Source organism: Agelaius phoeniceus, chromosome 5 (genome assembly GCF_051311805.1).
Source record: "Agelaius phoeniceus isolate bAgePho1 chromosome 5, bAgePho1.hap1, whole genome shotgun sequence".
Lineage (NCBI taxonomy): Eukaryota > Metazoa > Chordata > Aves > Passeriformes > Icteridae > Agelaius > Agelaius phoeniceus.
In genome coordinates, this window is record NC_135269.1 from 16,216,786 (window position 1) to 16,237,282 (window position 20,497).

Genomic DNA, 20,497 nt, shown 5'->3' on the forward strand with positions numbered 1-20,497 from the left:
ATCCAGGACAGGAGAATCAACGTGTAATCCCTCTGCTGCAAGGGATTGAGGGAGATTTATCTGGCCTTGCAGGAAGTTTGGGAGTGGGACCTGTGAGTGAACAGGGACCTGTGAGTGAACAGACTCTCAGCTGCAGGAATGACATAGCAGGACATGAACAGGACATGAACAGGTAAGACGGATGATGGCAGAGCCTTAAAATGGGAAGTACAAGAGTTGCTGCATATGAATATATATATATATATATATATATGCATACATGTTGCATATATATACACATATATATGTTTATATACATGTAACTGCATATTTATTTATTTATTTATTTATTTATTGCTGGATATAGTTATTATATGGCAAATTCTTTCACTTCCAAGTCAGTAGATTGGATGGTCAGAGGTAGGACAATGTGAGTGCAGGAGCAGAAAAGGTACTGGAGGATGGAGAGGAATCTGAACTCCAATTAAACAGGTCAGTAACATGACCTTCAACCCACACCCCTCAGGGTAGGGGCGGGGAGAGAAATAATTGGGAATTAACAAACTCAGAGACCCTTTCTGCTCATAGAAGGGAAGGGTCAGGCCCGCAGAGATCTCATGATGCCCTTCAGTGAACAAGTTAAACATCTAAAGTAAGAACTTGTAGCCACTGCTCTTCTCCTGATCTGACTGGAAGGTTTTAGAAATCCCTTCAAAAGAGGAAGAGAACTGGGCCAATAGAATAACAAAGAAAGGCAGAAAAAATCAGGAATTGCCAGTGATAAAAAGGAAAAGAGGGAAATCAAAAACCTGAAGGACAGAAAGAAGCAGAGTAGGATTCAATACACAGCACAGAAGCTGCTCCTTCTCCTGGCCACTGGACTGGTGAGGTTGAACTGAAAGTAGAAAGGACAAGAAGACTCCAAGCAGCTTGAAACACCAAGAGGCCACAAAACTACCTTACAGGGATGCATAACTCAGACGTGATCTGCTTTGTTGTAGGGAGTTTCTTTTGGGTAAGTCATCTTTGACTTTCCTCTTCATGGGGTCTCTGCTTGGCTATGGAGTTACCTTGGAAAGATGGAGGGCCATTAGGAATAATAATTTCCCAGATATTAGAAAGAGCTGGACATTTAAAAGGCACACACAGTGAAGATAATATTTGCTACTATTGCAGGGATGGTAACTCAGACATCAGGGTACCCAAGGAAAAGGAATGAAAAGGGTAGGAGTGCTGGAGGGACAGAGCAGTTTTCAAGCCAGGGTGGGTATAATAGGAAGCAGGGTATTTCAATGTTCTTAATATTTGAGCATGGAGAAGGATCTACAGCTGGAGAATGACATGGCTTGTAGTGGAGGAAGGGAAGGTTGTGGTAATAATGAAGTTCAGAACAGTACTAAGTAAGATTTTAAGGACCACAGGAAGTTAATATATGAAACAATGCTGTTGGTAAGAGTAACTTCAAATCTACAGCAAAATATACAATAGAAACAATGGAAAACAGATAACAGTGCATCCTTACCATAGGAGATCCAGACTCATAATATGAAAGATATACAAGATGCATTTGACAAAGATTTAATTCACTCTAGCTGTGTCTTTGCTGCTTTTTTCCTTCTAGCTCCCCCATGTGAGAGGTGAGGAAGGCTGCCTTAACACTGAACTGTTAAGTATTTGTCAATCTTGCTCTTCTTTAGAGAAAAGGCAATACTGGACATGGGCATTATGACCTGATGGTTGACATTTTCCAGAAAATCTTATTTAGTTGTATTAAAAATTCATATAAAATCACCATTACTGTCACTATGAACTGTATCAATTACTATTTTTATTGATCAACATGCTGATTGTGTGGTACTGCTCCTGCTGCCTATTTGCATTACTGCAATAGTTAAGAGCCTTTTGTAATTTCAATTGACTGGGATTATGAATTTAGAATCAAACTTTCCTTGAAAAAATGGTTTGAAATATACCACTTTGCTGAATATTACTATCAGTGATATCATTTTTAAGAATAATCAAAATTATATATTGACAAAAAAGAAAAACAAACATGAATGCAGATCTCTAAAGTTTGCAAAGGGAATTAGCAAGGATAAATATCAGGAAAACAGTCAAGATATAAATCCAAGAGAAGGGTTGACCCAACAGGGATATTGATGAGGTTGGACAGCTGTGTCCTCTACAAAGCACAATGAGTATTTCATCATTGTGGCATCTGGAATCTGGACAGTAAGTGAGGAGCATGAGGGGAGAGGGAGGAGGGTACCATAGGGATCTTTGCCTTTATTTGGTGTTCTGTGGATAACTATTTCTTGTACCCTCTTCTCTTCAGCTGTTCAGGTACAGAATGGGACCGTCTGTGGTATATCTGGTAAGATAACATGTTTACTCTAAATATCTGCATCTCTAGACAATTCCAGTAGCAAAGAATGGGATTAAATGTGACCTGCTCAAGAGTGATGCCACCCCCTCCTTTTTCCTGGGATTCTCTAAATCTCTACAAGACCAAGGCAACCCCTCAGATATCTCCCTGCCTTTAACAAAAGTTGACCCACCAGCCTCCTTTTTTATTCCACATATTTAGTCATATGAACACTATTAATAAAGTATTCATGGCACAATATGCCTTTCAAAAGACTGATTTTTAAAGTAAGTTCTGTCTGATTTCTTAGTTATTCCCACCAGGATGAGATTAAGAAGGATGGTAGTTGCTGAAAATCTGGAAGGCTGAATTGATAAGGGTATGCCAGAAGATTTCAAGATCCAATTTTTCCTCTCTGCTTGTCACTCATGACGAGATGTCTGGCATTCCTAGTTTTGGTCCCCTAGTACAAAACAGATGTTGGCAAACTGAAGCCAGTCCCCTGGAAAGCCAATAAAAAGAACCAGGTTTCTTCAGCCTGGAGGAAGCTAAGGGGATAAAGTTATTGCAGTTTTCCACTACCCAGGGGGGATCTTGAGAGAAAATAAAGACAGAGACTTCTCAGAGGTGCTCAGTAGAACCACATGAGGCAGCTGACCAAACTGCAGAGAGGAAAATTCTGATTAGACAGGAGAAAAGATGCTTCCCCTGATGATGGTGCAGCACTTGAACAGGTGCCTGGAGGGAATGATGGATCTGCATCCCTGGATACTGTCCAAACTCAGCTGGACAAAGCCCCAGGTGACTTTGTTCAGCTTTGAGGTTAGCCGTGCTGCAAGCAATCAGAGACATTAGGAGGTGTCCTGTAAACAAAACCTTTCTGTCCTAATTCTGTGTGCCCTCCCGTTGCAGGCTGGTGCTGGTGCTCGGGGGGCTCCTGCTGCTGTGTGGCCTGGTCTCCGTCTGCGTCAGGTGCTGCTTCCAGTGCCAGCAGGCAGGGGACGAGGCGGGCCCCCAGCCCTACGAGGTCACCGTCATTGCCTTTGACCATGACAGCACCCTCCAGAGCACCATCACTTGTGAGTTGGCCTTGCCCCACCCTGGGGACTTCAGCACCTTGCGAAGGGAGGGGCTGCACTGTAAAGCCCAGCTGGTGACACCCCGGGGCTGGCAGAGGGAGGGAAGTTCATGGCCAGATGGAGGGGAAGCAACCTCTGTGCGTGCTGCAAGCTAAGGTGTCAGCTGTGAGACATGTTTGGGTGGAATAAGAGTTCAGTGGCATTTCAGGAGAGAGGAACTGTGGGATGCTGCTGGCGGGATTTCACACACATACTCTTTTAGGGAAAACTGAAGGAGCAGGAAAAGGAAACATTCTGGCTGTGGGAAGAGAAGATCCTATGCCCTGTGGGTATCCTTGCCCTCCTCTAACCACGTGATGCCTTCAGGGTGAGGCAAACAGCTTTGGTCTCCTCTCTTGCAGCTCTCCACTCGGTGTTCGGGCCTGCTGCCAGGAGGATTTTAGCTGTGGCACGCTCCCACAGCGCTGCCCAGGGCACCCCTCCCCTCTCTGCCCCTGACACCCCTCCCGTGTACGAAGAAGCTCTGCACATGAGCAGGTTCACCGTGGCCAAGGCGGGGCAGAAGGTGCCGGACCTGGACCCGGTGCCGGAGGAAAAGCCGCAGGCGCCCGCTGAGGGCAAGGACGCCCAGCCAGCCCTCCCGGGACACTGATGGAGGTCTCGTTTTACCTGATAGCAAAAAATACAGGATAGCTGCATGCAGAGACTAATTCAAGTGGGCAGGGCTTTAAGAATTTCAGATTAACTCCCTTAGTCAATTGAGAAGGGGGGGGGGGGGGGGGGGGACGACTAAAATTCAAAATATTTTCAGATCTAGCATAGTCTAATGGCTCTCTTTGACACCTCCTAAAGATAATTTGCAATCTCCAAGCCCATTCATTACATGCACACAAGACTAGAATCACACTTTGCACAAATAAGCAGGCAGCAGGATCAAGGTGTTGAGCCATTTTGTAGGCTATTGATCTGCAGGGTGCCTGCAGATGCAGTCTCATTCCTCTTGCCTTTAGCCTAAGTTTCCTCAGGATGGCAAGAGGTCTTCAAAACAGAAAAAAAAAAAAAGAAAAAAAGAAAAAAAGAAAAAAAAAGTCTTTTGCAAAGGTCTGTTGCAACCCAATATTAACATCAAACTTCTGGAAACTGACAATCATTTATAGTAAATTAAAAAAAAAGGAAACAATCTGCTTGTAAATGAAAGACAGCATAGATACAGACAGTATGTACACAGTGTGCTCTTAATGCCCTGCAGGATACACAGAATGAACAGAGTCTGGTTCTGAATGGGATATATAGCAATTCTGAAATGGTAGTCACAAGCTCTCATATTTGAATTTTAAAATATTATATACGTGCCAACAGATTAAACAAGGGGAGGAAAAAGAACATGACCTCTGAAATAAAGCTCAATCATATTTTCAATGCATTCATATAGTATCATTTATTAATTCCTAATGTTGGTGTCAAAACCAGATCAATTGAAATAAGACCATTTAAAACATGCAAAACATTTCTCAGACTGAATAATTTGTGAGTCTCTCCTAGTCAATACAAATATGCTGAACCATCCAGAAATATTAATGAAACTGGATGAACATAGGTATGGCCCATCTGTAAAACCTTGGACTAGGCTGTCAGGAGAAGATGAGTGTTGAACCACATCAGTGTTGTCTCTACCCTGGATTCAGCACCTGAAAACATTAAAGCAGCACAACATTAAATATCACATGATGATTCATTCAGCCATGAATAAATTGCACATATATGTTTATGTTGATATGAAGTTACAGGTCACATCTTTTTGGAATGCCTGCATGGCCCTTCCCACTGAAGTACCCAAATTCCCACTTTAGTTAATATGCTGGTCTCTTTTCCTGTGAAATACAGAAAATACAGTTATTTTGTAGATAAGAAGAACAAGGACAATGTTGAACAAGGTCCAACTACTAGGACTAGGTCCCAAACATGTTTAGGAACTGAACTGCTGTTGAGATTACAACCACAGAAAATTTTAGAGAAGATAGAATAAAGCTAAATTAAACAACCAAAACATCTTTGATGATGCCCCAGACCTTGTCAAGTCACTGGAATTTTGTATTTAAAGGAATTTAATGAGGGTCTTGATTTTGAGGTCACAAACTTCTTCCTGAGTTGTCATTATTAACTGTATCAGTAGCAAGTGATAAACTGGAATGGAATAAGTAAAGAAGTGACATACAAGTTTATGTCCCTTCTGCTATTACACCTTTCTTCAGTCTTAGAATTGTAGAATGGTTTGGATTGGAGTGGACCTTAAAAATTATCGGGTTCCAACCCCCCTGCCATGGCCAGGGACACCTTTGGCTAGACCAGGTTGCTCAGAGCCCTGTCCAGCCTGGCCTTGAAATAATAATAATTATAACTGCTTGTGGAACACCTGTTGGAGTGACCTCTTTTATTAGCTGCTCTCTGAAGTGCTGTTCAGGCCTGGCTGCACCAAGCTGCAGAACATTTCCTGGAAGGCTCTTGTTTACTCCACAGTAAAAGCCTGAAGCAAGCCGAGACATTTGAGTCTGCTGAACATATGTCAAGTACTGTCAAGCCCAGAAACTCCCTAGAAATCTTCACAGTGCTTTCCAGGGGGAACATCCAGCTCATCCTACCTGCAAACCCAAAGCTGTCCTGGCATTTAACATGTGATGGTGACTCTGCTCTACAGGGCAGCAATTCTGCCTAGAAAGCCCAGTAGTCCCAGTAGTCCCAGTGCAGGAGCAGACATTAAAGCATCTTTCAATTCCTGAAAACCTTTCCTGCAGTCAGGCTCAGCTCTCTCTTAGAAAGGGGCTCAGGATTGGACAGACAGCCTCTTTTCCTTCCTGGACTGAACTCCTTTGTCCTTATGAAACAGTAAATATCCTGAAGCGCAAGTCCAGGATTGAGGTGAAGCCTTTCCACATGATGTTCCCTGAGCAGCCCCAGTGCTGAGCTGCACCAGTGCCTCAGTTGCAGGACAAACTCACCCAGCTCATTGTGCCACAGGAGCCCGCAGCCACACGCTTGACACTGGGGATTCAGCCTGGACTGCAGCCAGAGCAGCACCTTTCGAGTGGCTTCCCACCCCTTCTAATGCTAACACCATCAGATCTCTAGGCACATGCATACATTCCTTCCACTAATCAGGATTATTCCACAAATCAAAAAATTTAAAAAAAACCAAAACAACACAAACCAAAAAAACCCTCCCCCAAAAAAACAACCAAAAAACCAAAGCAGCATAAGACAGGTGGTCCATTGCCTTCCTTTTACAAAACAGTGTTCTTTGCAAAATGGTGTTTGTAATTTGCAGTCCCATTAACTGGTCACTTTTCACAACCATTAAGTTTATGTATTGGCCACCAATGATTACAATATTCAACAAGTTGTTTTTGTGCCAGGGGTTCATCCTTCCCAAACCCCCAACCTTTTCCAGTTCCTTAGGATACAGCCCAAAGGGGAACCTTTTGGGGGGAACCTTCATAGCTCTCATGGGAGCTATGAAGATAGCCCCACTCCCATACTTACCATCTTAAGAAAAAACTTTTAAACACCTTTAAAACCTTTTACAAGCTTTCTATAACTTCTTACAATCTTTTACAACTTTTTAGAACCTTTCCCAAAAACCTCTGAGCCTCACACTGCAAACTTTCTATTAGTGAAACTTATGGGCAGGAAAAATACCTTCAAATAAATTACCTTAAGTAATGTTGTATTCTTTTTCCCAGAAAGGGTAGAGTGATCTACTCACCAGAGCAGGAAACAGGAAATTCTCCCTGAAAGTATTTTGGTGTGCACTGGAGTGCTAATGATTCCTCTGGTCCACTGAGCTGGCACCTCTTTGTCCCATCTGGGGTACCAGAAACTGGGCACCAAAAGCTGGGAAATAAACTCTTTAACCACTCTTTAACCAAATTAACTCTAACTCTACTTGTTAGAGTAGAAAGTCAACATAACTTTATTCAGTGTTCGGGTACATGGGGATATCTCCACAGAACATGCCAGTTATCAAACCTTTAACGATTTATACATTTGAGGAAACAAAGAAATTAGTGTTCATTGGCTTACAAGCTACAGAGTTCTTTTCATTAAGTATTCTATCACCTATTGTTATTTATTTATTGCTTCTAATGCAAATTAATCCACATTTTTAGTCTTTTTATTATTTATTTCTTTTTCCCAGTAAAGAGAATCTCAGTAATTGTCTTTGTTAGTTTCTCCCTCATCTCCAGTTTCTGTATGTGTCTTTGATTATAAATTCTGCATTCCTTGTGTCCAGGTCTCAACAACAAATTTCTCTCTCTGGTCAAAGAGCATTGAAGCACGTCAGTCCCTAAATTTGTAATTTGTTTTTCTAACACATGGGCATCACCCATAGCTTGCCTGTCATCTGTTACTCAATTCATGGATTAAATCTCCTTAAAGCAATTCCCTCCCCACACTGCTGCACAGGCTCATTTTAAAAGAAATATTAACTTGTTTGGTAACAGTGCCACCCTTAGGTTCCCCTAAAACACAGAGTACTTGAGAAAAACCGGTTTTCAGAAACATCCCACTGGCCCCACTGTTGCTGTCGCTCCTTTGTTTTCACAGGAACAATGATGCTCCTCCCCAACAGGCCACTCCCAGTCACTGGCTGGAACAAATGGATCTCAAACTCTTCTTTGCGTGTCTGGGCTGTTGTCCTTTGCTGCTGCATTTGATCATGCAGCAATTGTGATCGTGCCCCTTAATCTCCTCAGAACATCATTTGTATGCCTTTAAGCAACTTCAGCTGAAGCTGGACCATACAAGAAGTATGGTAAGAAAGAGCATCTTTTTTTATTAAAAATAATTTAAGAAATTGTAGAAAATAGAGCAGCAAGACAGCAGCCCAGCATGGACAATACAGAGTGCTTTCCTAGAGGAAAGGAAAACATTTACACAATTAGACATTGTTTACTGGGAGTGACTAACCCTGTGCCCTCATCCAAGACCAATGTGCCCATACTGGCTCTGAAGGTGCTACAGATCCAGTGCCAAGAGAAACTGGTGACCAGTCATGAGGGATACAGCAGGGACACCAGGCAAGGACTGTGCCGTGGGTGGAAAGCAAGCAAATCAGAAGCATGAGTACCCTCAGGTATGCCATCTGTGATTTAATCACCATTCAGACCACAAAGCACAAATTTTCTGACAAAAGAGACTTTGATATGCAGAGTCCATAGTTAAGATTTTTTAAAAAATTAAAAAAAAAAATTAAAAAACAGTCTGTAGAGGCATAAATTACCCAGGGGGAGGTAATAATGAAATAAATATGCAAGGGAGTCCAGAGTTATAATTAGGAGGACTGTATAGTACGGCACAGGCTGCAAACCCTGCCCCCAGGTTCTGTGCAAATATTTTTGTCTCCTGCTCCTATGGCTGCAGCATTGGCAACACTTGGGAAATCCCTTGTAGAATGTACCCACATGACCTGCAGACACAGCAGTACAGTACGTGCTCAGAGCTGTGCTGATACTCTAAGTTAAGAAAAAATATATTGTTTTGACAGTCCTTGAAGGAGCACTTTGTGCTGGCAGTCCAGGGGAGGAAAATTAGCCAACACCATTTCCAGTTCCTCCCTCTGGCAAACGAATCCAGAACGTGGGGTTTGTCACATGCCCATGGGCTGACATTTTAACAACCCTAAGTCAGATGTTTAGGTGTTTGTCACTGCTTCTGCATGTATCATCTTCCTGCCTGCTTTGCCAGTGACGTTATTGTTATTATTGAGGCTGAAGGAGAGAGCTGGGAATTCAGTGCCTGACGAAGTGGGGAAGCAGGAGGAGCGAGTCCTGGGGCTGCACATCCAGGGCTGCACATCAGGGCAGGGAGAGACTTCAGTGAGGAGAAGTCACCCAGCAATCTGCTCACAGGACCATGTCTTTGCATCAGAACAGGAAAAAAAACTGAAAAAAAAAACTTCTCTCTGATTTGTCATGAGAAACTAAAACCAGGTGTTACCTTAGCTGCCTTGGGAGCAGTCCTGGGGATAAAAACAGCAATTCACAGGAAAAGAGGAGTTTGAGATCAGTCTGTTTAAATTGCCAGAATATGTTGGTGGCTTAGGTGAAACAGGCTAGAAAACTTTCTCTCTTTTGTGCTTGAGGAAGAGGCATCACTACAGACCTTCAGTACACCTCAGCAGCTGCTGTGCTGCAGGCAGTTAGGAAGCAAGGAGGCCAACCACAGGCCTTATATAAAAGTTTAATGCCATGAAACCAGAATTTTCCTTGGATCTAAACCCTGGGGTTCCTTCAATCCAAGCTATTTGCTATGGGACTGCAAATAGTTCCTTCTGACTTCCTTCTGACTCACCCCTCTGATCTCCTCTGACCTGGCAACCATGGGAGAATGTTTACATGTCCTAGGACAGACAGAAACGTGTTGATGGTGCTTCCTGTACAAACCTGAGGCACACAAATAGTGAGGGCTGGGACACACTGGCTGGTGGCATTCCCGTTGAGAGCTGCTTGATCCTTAGGAGATTTGGGCATGCATCTGCTGGAACTGACCATTAGCAGGAGGTCACACTACCCCGTACTAAATAAAAGTATTTGGTATAAAAAAGGTACCAGTAATAAAAGCTTAGAATGTAAAGGACCTGCCAGAGTTTATTGCAGACACACTTCAGCCATCCAAAAGTAGGTGTCATGATTCGGGTGAGAAAAATCACACCCCAACACACTTTTTTCTACCCCTGTTCATCCTCAGGCAAGACACTGGGTTGAATTAGGAAATCTGTGTCTTTTACCTCTGCCTTTGGTGTGGCCATGGAGAATCACCTGGCTGTTCAACTCATATTCTGCTACAGCTAAAACACCTGCACAGATAGAAGATCAGCCTTGGCAAAATTCTGCTTCCTGTAGGTAAAGGATGCAAAGAAGAAATAATTTAACACAATCCAACTCATTGTCCCTAGGGTAGCAGCAATTGATTTTTATCCTGATTTCAGCATGCTGAGCCATTCATTAATACCTGCTCTTCTGCTGATCAGTGAATAATTGTGAGTGATCTACTCCTAGGGGAAAAAAAACACGGATATTTTACACATAAAAACAGTACGTGCCAGCTGAGTAACTGGGCCGAAATTGGCTCGTTGTTTGCAACACACATCTGGTGTGACACATCACATGGCACGCTTTCTGCCACCGACATGCCACTAACAAGGCAACAGCCCCGATCCAGCAGCCACGGGGACGAGAACAAGCAGTTATTTTTGTGTGTGCGTGTCACACCTCGCAGCCGCGGAGAGCGCAGGTGACATTCACTCGGACCAGCGGGGGCATTCGGGCCTCGCCCGGGGAGCCCCGACCCCCAGGGCGGGTGCGGTGCCCCGGTACGGCTGGGGCCGTGTTCATAACCCTGAGTCACGCTGCGGAGGGCGGGCGGCGCTCTGCTGCCTTTAAGCTAAAAAAAAATTTAGTTTTTAAATATTTATTAGTTTGTTTGTTTGTTTGTTTACGCATTGCCGAGCAATAAAGCTCTGCCCGAACGGGACGCGCCCTCCCCTCTCCCCTCACCTCTCCCCATCCCGGGCACCGCGGCGCCTCCCCATGACGTCAGAGCGCGGCTCGGCTCGGGGGGCACCTCCCCGTGACGTTAGAGCGCGGCTCGGCTCGGGGGGCATCTCCCCGTGACGTCACGGCTCGGCTCGGCGGCGGGGCCCCTCCGCGTGACGTCACCCCGCGAGGGGTCGGGGCGGTGCCTGTCCGTGACGTCAGAGCGGCGCTGTGTCGGGCGGCTCCGCGCGGGGTGGGAGCGGCCGGAGCGCGGCGGGCGGCGGGGCCGGGCGGAGCTCTGTGCGCAGCGCGGCCGGGGCGGAGGCAGCGCCACAGCAGCAACCGCAGCCGCGAGCGGAGGGACAGCCCGGCGCCATGAAGTTCCAGTATAAGGAAGACCACCCGTTCGAGTACAGGAAAAAAGAAGGGGAGAAGATCCGGAAGAAATACCCCGACAGAGTCCCCGTGAGTGCGCGCTGCCAGGGCGGCCATGGCTGCGAGCCCGGGCTCGGCCGCCTTTGTTTTCCGTGCTGGCCGTCGGCTGCTGCTCGCCTTCTTTTGAAGGCGAAGGAAATGAGTTTAGTGCAGATGATGGTGATCTCGCTGCTCTGATTCAAATCCCCGGCTGCTTTTATCCTTAGTGCGAAGCTGGGGCTATTTATGATGCGCGAAGGGCTGCAGTGTGGGTGGGGGGTGGAATACACCTTTTCCCCTGGGATCCGCAGTAACTCCAGTGGGAACGCTGCTGATCTTTTTCTGGCATGCGTGGGGGTGAGTGGGGAAGGAGCTCACCCTTGTTTCTGTGAAAATGGAGATCCGTGAGTGGGCTAACCGGGTACTCTTCATACTAAACATGGTCTGCATCCGGGTCATCTCATACGTCCCTGTTATTTTTATTTTTACTTCAGTTTGGCATGTCTTTTCGATATAGCCTTGCTCTTTTCCTTTGCATGAGCAAAAACATGATACTTCTCAACCCTTTCGCCCTCCTGTTTAATCATTCTATGGAGAAAATGTCACTTGGAATGCAAGGTCATCTAGCTAAATTTTGCTTCCTCATTCTTAGGCCCCTTTGGAGTGCCTGTGGGAAACTTCTGGCTTCGTAATTCCGAATAATTATTGGGATGAAAACAAAAAGAAATGACAAATCTAATTAAGTGTAGAGTGTTTTTTCCTTTTTAATAAACATTTTGCAAGTATTCTTTTTTCCTATCCCCACTGGAGAGGTCTGCCCTAGATTTACTGCACAGGTGTACTGCATTTAAAAAAACTGGGATCGCCCTGTAAAACTAATGACAGAGGGGGAACAGTTATACTCCATGTTTTCCCTGCAGGCTAACAGCATGTTTTATCTTGGGAGGGACCCTCAAATAGACTTGAAAAAGTGTTTGGAAGTCAGTATTTGGGTGTCTTTGTTCTCTCTGTTTTTGGGAGGCCTGGCATAGCATAGGTTGAGCATGCAGCTTGAAGTGTGTGGGGTTGGGCATTTATGATGAGGGCTCTGTAGGTCGGCCGAGAGAGAAGGTGTAAATTGAGGATTAACGTGGCAGATTGCACAGCAGGCCATGACAAATGTGTCAGGAAGAACCCTGTGGGGAGCCCAGGACGAGGCCCAGTCTGGGAGGAGATAAAGGAGGTCAAGATAGGGGGGGGCATCAGCAGAACTTTGTGAAGAAAACTAGGACCAGAGTAACAGGGTGTGCTGGAGCAAAGGATCATTGGAATGGTGCATGGCAAGGCCCAGATGTGAATTATTAGGGATAGCCTCTTGACAGAGCTGCATACAAAGAAATGAATGCAGCACTCTGTTCTTCACATCACTTCTGTGTCTGCCCTTCCTGACAGCAGGATCCTTGAAGATGTCATCCTTTTGGCTGCCTACACTGCAGTACCGTGATACATCTCAGCATTTTGATGAGATTTCACTGCCCTGCATTGTCACAGTCACCACTCAGCAACAGCTCAAATGTAGATAGTCTGTATTCTGCCCTTAGGATTTTCCTAGAAGGCTTTTTTAGGTATGTGAAGGGTTTAGTGCTTCAGAAGAGACAACCTGCATTATCCAGCAAACTGACTGCAGTTGCCAGTCAGATTAGCAGAGCACCTCCGTTCCTTCTGTGCATCTTTGCAGGACGGAGATGTTTCTTAACATCTCTTAAATCAGTGGTCATCTGATTTAAATCTTTCCTAGGGGATTATAAGCCCCAACACTCACCTTGTTCTCATAGGCATGACTTCTTTTCCTTTATTATCTAATGATCAATCTACAAGCCCCCTCCTTCCCCCCCACCTCCAGTTAGGGTAGTCACAGCAAGCAGTTTGACTTGTCAGTAGGACTTTTTAATTGGAGGCAAGAACTAAAGGTTTCTCCCCACTGCAGTTTACTGTGTTAGATACTGCTTTGTTTGGCTGTGCTGGTAAAAAAGTGTGAGAAGTGCTGTTGCTGTTCAGTGAGATTGTGGTACTGTCCTTCCCTCACAGCATTTACCAGCTGCATCTTGTACAGAAATGCATGTCCTACCTCAAACTGCCTGAAGGAGCTTGAGTGTCTTGTGCTAACTCAGGTACTTGAAAATCTTGAAGTAGATGAGGCAACCATGTTTCTATTTTAAAATCAAACCTGGAAATTTCAGGGGATTTGGCTGTGCTGGCCACATTGAAATGGAGCACAGGGAAAATGTGTCCTACTTGGTACCTCTCTGGTGTGAGATATTTTGTAGACTCTCACTTGGCTCTAGAAGGATTCAGGTTAGCACAGCACCATGTCCAGGCTAAAATACACCAAGCTCACAATAACATTTTGTTCTGGTGTGGTGTCTCACTGGTGGGGCAACATCGTTTTGCTTCCAAAGAAGGCTTAGTCCACAGCAGTTCAACCTTTTCTCTTACACAACAGCTGTATTTGCTAATTGGGGTTGCCAAAGAACAATGGGAGCATGGAACCCTTAGAAATTAGTCCCACGGTGTTTCAGGTGGAGTATTTACTAGTATAGGGCCTAAGGGAATTAAAAAGTTTAGAAAGTTCAGAAAATCCAGGTATAGATTTAGTGTGGGTGGTCAGAATGGCTTCTGCAGAACAGCAAGCCACATAAATTGAAACGTGATGGATCTTTTACCAGTTCAAAAATACACATCACAAAAAAACCTGCATTTTTTTTCTGCACAAACACAGTAGTTCCAAAGGTTTCAATGGAAAAGGAGATCAGGTCACTTTGGAATAATTCCTGTTTCTGAGGTAAATATTTTGCCTAGCTCTGCTAACAAAAATTATCTTTTAGCAAAAGACCTCTTGGTCTGTTTGATCTTAAAGCTGCTGTGCTTTGTATATTTCTGTGTTGGAAGGAAACTGGTATTTTTGTCAAGAGATCTCAATGGGTCCAGTTGCCCAGATGGTAGGCTGGTTTTAATTATTGTATGTTTACTTGACTAAGGAAATTTCCATAGCTATGTGAAATACGGATAATAAACTTAAAGGATATGAATTTCAGAGTAGATGATAACTCCTGAAGAACTGGAGATTAAAAAAAAAATCCCCAAGGAGCTGTAGTTTCTCTTTAATTCTTTGCTTCATTCTAGAGCACTTGGTGTTGGTGAAAGTAGAAATTAGGATGTGGGACTACTGGGAGTAGGGCTGATTTTGTGCAAGGCAGTTTGGAACTGTAACCTGGAAACAGTTTAACTTACTTGTGTTTGTGTATTAGCCTCCTGACAGCTTCTTCACACAAAATTAACCTGAATTGGGAACATCAAGGTGTCCTAATTTTTTTTTTTCCTCAGCCATTATGGTTTATTTTTATGTCTGTTCTGGACTCTTTTTTTCACTCACCATGCTCACTGCTGCAGGCCTGGGCTCCTAGCACAGCTATTGGGAGTGATTTTAGGTTGTCTTCTGTTCTTCTTTGAGTCATCTCACCTGTGTGTTCTTTAATGTTGTGTATTTGTTACAGATTATATACCTAAAGGCCTGGTATGAGATGGTAATATCCACTGATGCTTTTTGGACCATTTTGGTTTATGATACTCATCATCCGTTTCTTGCATTCTCTCTCTCTCTTTCCAGGTAATCGTGGAAAAAGCACCCAAAGCCAGAGTACCTGACTTAGACAAAAGAAAGTATCTCGTGCCTTCTGACCTCACAGGTAACAATGCCTACCTCCTTTCTTCCTGATTTTCAGTGAGAGGGTACACAGTACTATTGTTCTGAGGGTATTGTGTTTCCCATCATTTCCATCAGTATTAGAAGGGCTTACTCTGAGGGCTGGGAACTCCTCAGCAGTGAGACCTGAAGGTTGGGGAAAGGAAGGAAAAGAAGTGCTTTTTACTCTGTGATCAGCGCAAAGAAAATATCCAGACAGGCTCCACATCTCATTTATCTGCTGTCCTTGTTATAGTTACACATTATAGCCTGGATTACAACATGCAGAATTCTCTGAGATCTTTTGAGGTATCTCAGTGGCTTAGCTAGCGTGTCATAGCTGAGTTCTAACCATGACAACAGTGACTAACTAAATTGTGTATCATGGGCAATGTCATGGCCAGTCAATGATGACCTAGCTGCAGAGTTGCCAGAGGCTGTACTCTTGTTGCAGGAAGAGACAAGTTCTTGCAATAGTCCCATCCTTTTTCCACCGCTGTAGTCATAGCTACAGAATTCTTTTTTCTGAATGGTCATGGTGATCTTGAGTGTGATTACATCTGTTTTTGTTTAAGAACATGCAGAAGAACAAGAACATGAGTCAAAGGAACAGCATTTCTTCTTCTTGCAGTATTTAATGGACTGTGAAAAACTTTCTTGTGCAATATAGTTCAAGTAAATAATAAGGATTTTTTTTTTTCCCAGGAATGATATAACCATTTACACCAAGGCTAAATTCTCTAAGGTGTCTCTGATCTGTAGGATGTAAAGGTTAAGCTAGTTAAAGGTCTTCTCACCAATTCCCCTCAGTAGAGCATTTCATACCATACTAGGTGGAGTGTGGCATAGTAGATGGAGAGGGGACGTGGCATGGGATGTGTACCTGAGAAACTACCAGCTCTGAGTGGATTGGCTGCTCATGTGGTTACAGTCATGAAGTTACTGCTTTCTTCTCTTGCTTTTTTCCTGCATTGTTCATGTTCCCCTACTTTTTATATACAGCATGTGACTTCCACCATCAAAAGAAAACAGTCATGGTTAGGGTTAAAATACAGAAATAAACAGCAACAACAACAAAAAAAACCCCTCCAACATTCCTTCTGCATCTAAAGGCATTCTTTGTTCCTCTTCAGTTGGTCAATTCTACTTCTTAATCCGAAAGCGGATCCACCTGAGGCCGGAAGATGCTTTGTTCTTCTTCGTCAATAACACCATCCCTCCCACCAGTGCTACCATGGGCCAGCTGTATGAGGTAAGCCTGGCCCTTTTCTCTTGCCTTTCATTGGCAGGAGCAATGTCCAGAAGTGTCAGTGGTTTCAGCTTGGTCAGAGATGCCTGAACACGGGCACCCTCTTGCCCTGAGCTGTACCCCATCACCTGGTATGGGGAGTTCCATCCCCCACTTAGGAGCCTGGGGAGCCTTATCAATTCAGCTGGTTGTTTGCTGTTGAAAGGGTTGTGGCAAATACTTGCCCCAGCAATGATCTATTGCTCCTACTACTTTAACAAAGTATTGAAATAAACCACTTCCTTTTCACAGATTGGGGCTGGGGAGGGTGCCGAACATAAGTTTTGCTGTGTATACAAAAGAGATTTCCTTTTAGCCAGTAAAAGTAAGTAAAAAGCCAGTAAAAGGGCCAGTATCACTGGACATCCATCTGTCTATGAATACTTTCTCGAGGAACACTTATTCTTTGCCTAGAATTACTTTTTCCTCGCTTGTACTGTGTAAGTGAGGATTACATAGGATGCTGCGAGCATTGCTGCCCACTATTTCTACTCAGCAGTGTTATTTGATCAATCTTAAAGGCATATTGGATGCCCATATTTCTCAGCTCTATAGCCATTATATCATGGGTGGCTTGCAGCCTGGATTGATTTCTCCTTGATTTCTCCTTCTGCTGGGTGTTGTAATAAAAGAGCTCTGGCGTGGTGCTGTGAGCCTTGTTTGGCCTGTCACTTTTTGATACTTCATCAGTCTGTGTACTGATGAAGATAATAAAAGATAACACAGGCAGGGTGCTTTTCAAATCTGAACATGTCAAAGGAAAGTGTCTGACTGTCCAGAGCTGATGTCAGATCTCTGTTGCTGGCACTCCACAGAACTTTTGTGTCAGTGTAATCACTTAACATATCAGCTCTACTGCTCGTATGTAAAACAGGACTTAGAAATACAGTCACTTGTCAGAGTGTTCTGAAAAATTAAAAATACCATGTAGAGGTGACTTTTGACTTGTTAAATCCTTCCAATTCTCTCTCTCAGTCTTAAGACCACACCCCTGCTGACATACTGGTGAACAGTCAGAGCTGTTTCTGTTGCATGCTTGCAACACAGCCTGGCTGTGGCTCTTCAAGTAAATTCCCTGTGTACAGAAATGTGTCCTGCCTGTGGGTAGAAGCAGAGCTGTGGCCAGAGTTCTCTTTGGTCTTGGGAAGCAAAGCCTTCAATGTAAATGGAGAAGAGCAGTGAAAGAGAAGTTACTTGCTCATGTTACAATGATCTCTGGGTTGAGCTTTCTCACATGGAGTGAGTTCCCAGCTTTGGCTCCTCACTTTGTCCCTTTGTCCCTGGCAGGATAACCACGAGGAGGACTATTTTCTCTATGTGGCCTACAGCGACGAGAGCGTCTATGGCAAGTGAGCAGCAGCCCCCCCAGGCATGCAGGCTGGATGGACTGATGGAATGGATTGGCGGGGAGGGGGTTGCTGGAGAGGCAGGAGGAGAATGCATGAGAAGAGAAAAAGAGAACTGGAAGTGAACCACTTGCACAATGTCATCAGCTTCCACGCATTAATTATCACCATTATTTTTTAAATTGAGGGGGAGTCAGGGTAGGGGGACAGGGTGAACTTGAAGACTAAGGAGAGGTTCCACACTGGGGGGTGGGGAAACTCCACTGTTCACAATTCTTCTCTTGCCACAGCTGGAAGTAGTTAGTGCTGGAGGCTGCTAGACAAGCCAGTGTAGTGAAGCTCCAGGAGAGTGACTGGGCAGGATGGCCATTTTCATGTAACCCTTTCATTGGATGAAGAAGGCATGCCACGTATTGTCACTGACCTTGTCCTGTCTTGTCCATGGCCCCCATTCAGTGAGCTGTGAAATACTTCACTCTGCCCACATGAGGCTGTCCTGTGCTGACAGTCCTCCCTCCAGGTACTACCTGTGAATTGTTCTGAGGGTATTGTGTTTCCCATCATTTCCATCAGTATTAGAAGGGCTGGTAGCTCTGTCCATCAGTATTAGAAGGGCTTACTCTGAGGGCTGGGAACTCCTCAGCAGTGAGACATGAAGGTTGGGGAAAGGAAGGAAAAATTCTGCAATTTTTCTTTCCTTTGTTGCTTTAATTGCAACTGCTGGACAGAAAAATGACCCTTTTGTTCTTTTCAGTGTAGTCAACTGATAAACTCGTAAGCACAGGGCTAGAAAGGACCTCAAGAGCCCACACCAGTATCCCAAACATGCCCACCATGGCTGCTCATCAAACTTGTTCTTACTGAACTTCACTGAGGAAGATCCTGGAGGCTGCTGAGATTGTCTGTTCAGTTCCTAGCTAGCCTACAAGTGAGATTGCTTTTCCTGATACCTAACTTTAGCCACCCTTGCTGTGCATTAAGGCAACTAACTACTAGTGGTCTTGTTTTTGGTGAACACAGAAAATTATCTATCAGTGTTGTCCTTGTACCAGTCTTCTGCAGATTTGAAGATGGCAGAGTTCCTGTGGGTTTAACCTTCCCTTCCATGTCTCATCCCTGTACAGCCCTTGCACCACGTGCACAAGCGTAGGAAATCAGTCACTGCCACGTGTGTTCTGCTGGCTTTTTGTGATTGGGTAACAGTGCCTCTCTGTGCCACAGGAGAGGTTCTTTTAGACTTGAAGGGAAAAGGGAATAGATTATCTGTAGATTTTTTTGTCTTATTTTCTTTTAAGCCAGTGTTCTTAGGAGGGTGTCAGATGCTGTGCAAGCCTTATGCTGTCATGCCAAAGCAGTTTCCTCTCAGTGGCAGGAACAGCAGATTTTCCCATTACTGCCGTAACTATGATGAAGGAATAGGTCTTGGAGAGTGAGCTGACTTTCAGGAAAATTCTGGGGTCTTATCTAAAAATCAGAGGAGTAGGCCTGAATTACTGTAAACATTCCTGCATTTAAAAGAGGGACCAAGAGGGAGGAAAAGAGAAGAAGGATGGAGAATACAGGTGAACTCCAAATTAAGTTGAAGGCATTTGCTCAATTTACTTACTTGTAAAGTTAGATCACCATTCCCTGTGTTCCTCAGGAATGAGAAATCAAGATGGGTGCTCCTCTGAGTGTGGGGAACAGGAAATCAGGTTTCAGTTTCTCTGACTGTTGTTACATGGAGGTGCATGAGGCAGGAGAGCTGATGGGAGTGTCAGGTGGGAGTTACTGGCAGAACTGCGTGAAGGTCAGGGAGGGCAGCGTGGTGGGGTGGGAGGGTTACTGCCTGTGTGGGTGGGAAGTACCAGAAGAATGGGAGAGAAGGGAGGAACCACAGAGGATGCAGACAGAGTAGTCAGAATAGGCAGACAGAAAATGAGGGTGCAGATGATGAAGTGGTTGGCATAATATCCCCAGTATTACATCCTGAACTTCAGGTTTGCTGTTCCATCCTGTGTTCATCTGGAATAAATGTGTTTGGATGAGTTGTACCTACTGCCAACTTGGATAACTGCACTGCCTGCACTGCTCAGTCCTCTCTTTTAGACTCACTCTCCTTCCACTACCAGGCTTTCTTCACATCCTTTGGGTGCAAATCTGCATCAATCTCTTATTTTAGGAAGCTCTGAATATTGTGAAGCAGAGGACAGACCCGGGAGGCTTTCTAGGATAAAAGAGAAGACACAGGCAGATGGTGTGCATCTCTCTGCTGCTGTCCCACTTGTTTATGCCAAGCACGTGGTTAAGCACACTCAGGGGAGAAAGAGTTGGCATCTGGGGTGCTTGGTTTTGTGTTCAGTCCTCCCCTCCCGCTGCTGGGTTTAAATGACACGTGGGACTAATCACAACTGTTTGTTAAGTGTAGAGTTTACAATTTAATTTAGTTCTTTTACAGTTCTTTCAACTGAATTGTGGCATTTCTGTTTTTGTGCTAGTATTGTACAAGGTAATGATGGTAATTTTTTTGTGTTGGTTAGCTGCAGGTTCTTGTAAAATAAAGTTCAGACTAGAGCTTAATCAACTTATCAATAAAGATGCATTTGAAAATCACAGATTGGTCCAAAATGGGTGACTAGCATTTCTTCCCGATGTGGGCTTGTAAATGAAGGGATGACTTTGCCAGAACTTTTGCTGCTACTTTTTCCCACAACCCCAGGTTTACTCTCTCCTGGCTACCAGGACAAGTCCCATCTCTCCTATTTTTGGTGGTATTGTCACATACACACCTATC

At 44.4% G+C, this 20,497-nt stretch overlaps 2 protein-coding genes across 2 annotated transcripts; both read left to right on the forward strand.

The window, feature by feature from the left end:
* Nucleotides 1-946: 946 nt before the first annotated feature.
* On the forward strand, nt 947-4,075 carry TMEM52B (transmembrane protein 52B). Its single transcript, XM_054632352.2, has 5 exons — nt 947-994; nt 1,601-1,644; nt 2,315-2,353; nt 3,257-3,423; nt 3,825-4,075. The coding sequence occupies exons 1-5, from the start codon at nt 947-949 to the stop codon at nt 4,073-4,075; spliced, it is 549 nt and encodes a 182-aa protein (XP_054488327.2).
* A 7,114-nt stretch (nt 4,076-11,189) lies between these two features.
* On the forward strand, nt 11,190-20,316 carry GABARAPL1 (GABA type A receptor associated protein like 1). Its single transcript, XM_054631162.2, has 4 exons — nt 11,190-11,420; nt 15,016-15,094; nt 16,224-16,342; nt 17,666-20,316. Exons 1-4 carry the CDS (start codon nt 11,331-11,333, stop codon nt 17,729-17,731), a joined length of 354 nt encoding a protein of 117 aa, XP_054487137.2. The 5' UTR covers nt 11,190-11,330; the 3' UTR covers nt 17,732-20,316.
* Nucleotides 20,317-20,497: the final 181 nt, after the last annotated feature.

Coding starts and splice junctions, on each gene's coding strand:
- GABARAPL1 (XM_054631162.2), top strand. CDS start 11,331: ATGAAGTTCCAGTATAAGGAAGACCACCCGTTCGAGTACAGGAAAAAA. Junction 15,095..16,223: donor CGTGCCTTCTGACCTCACAG/GTAACAATGCCT, acceptor GTTCCTCTTCAG/TTGGTCAATTCTACTTCTTA. Junction 16,343..17,665: donor CCATGGGCCAGCTGTATGAG/GTAAGCCTGGCC, acceptor TGTCCCTGGCAG/GATAACCACGAGGAGGACTA.
- TMEM52B (XM_054632352.2), top strand. CDS start 947: ATGCATAACTCAGACGTGATCTGCTTTGTTGTAGGGAGTTTCTTTTGG. Junction 1,645..2,314: donor GGCTGCCTTAACACTGAACT/GTTAAGTATTTG, acceptor TCTTCTCTTCAG/CTGTTCAGGTACAGAATGGG. Junction 2,354..3,256: donor GACCGTCTGTGGTATATCTG/GTAAGATAACAT, acceptor CTCCCGTTGCAG/GCTGGTGCTGGTGCTCGGGG.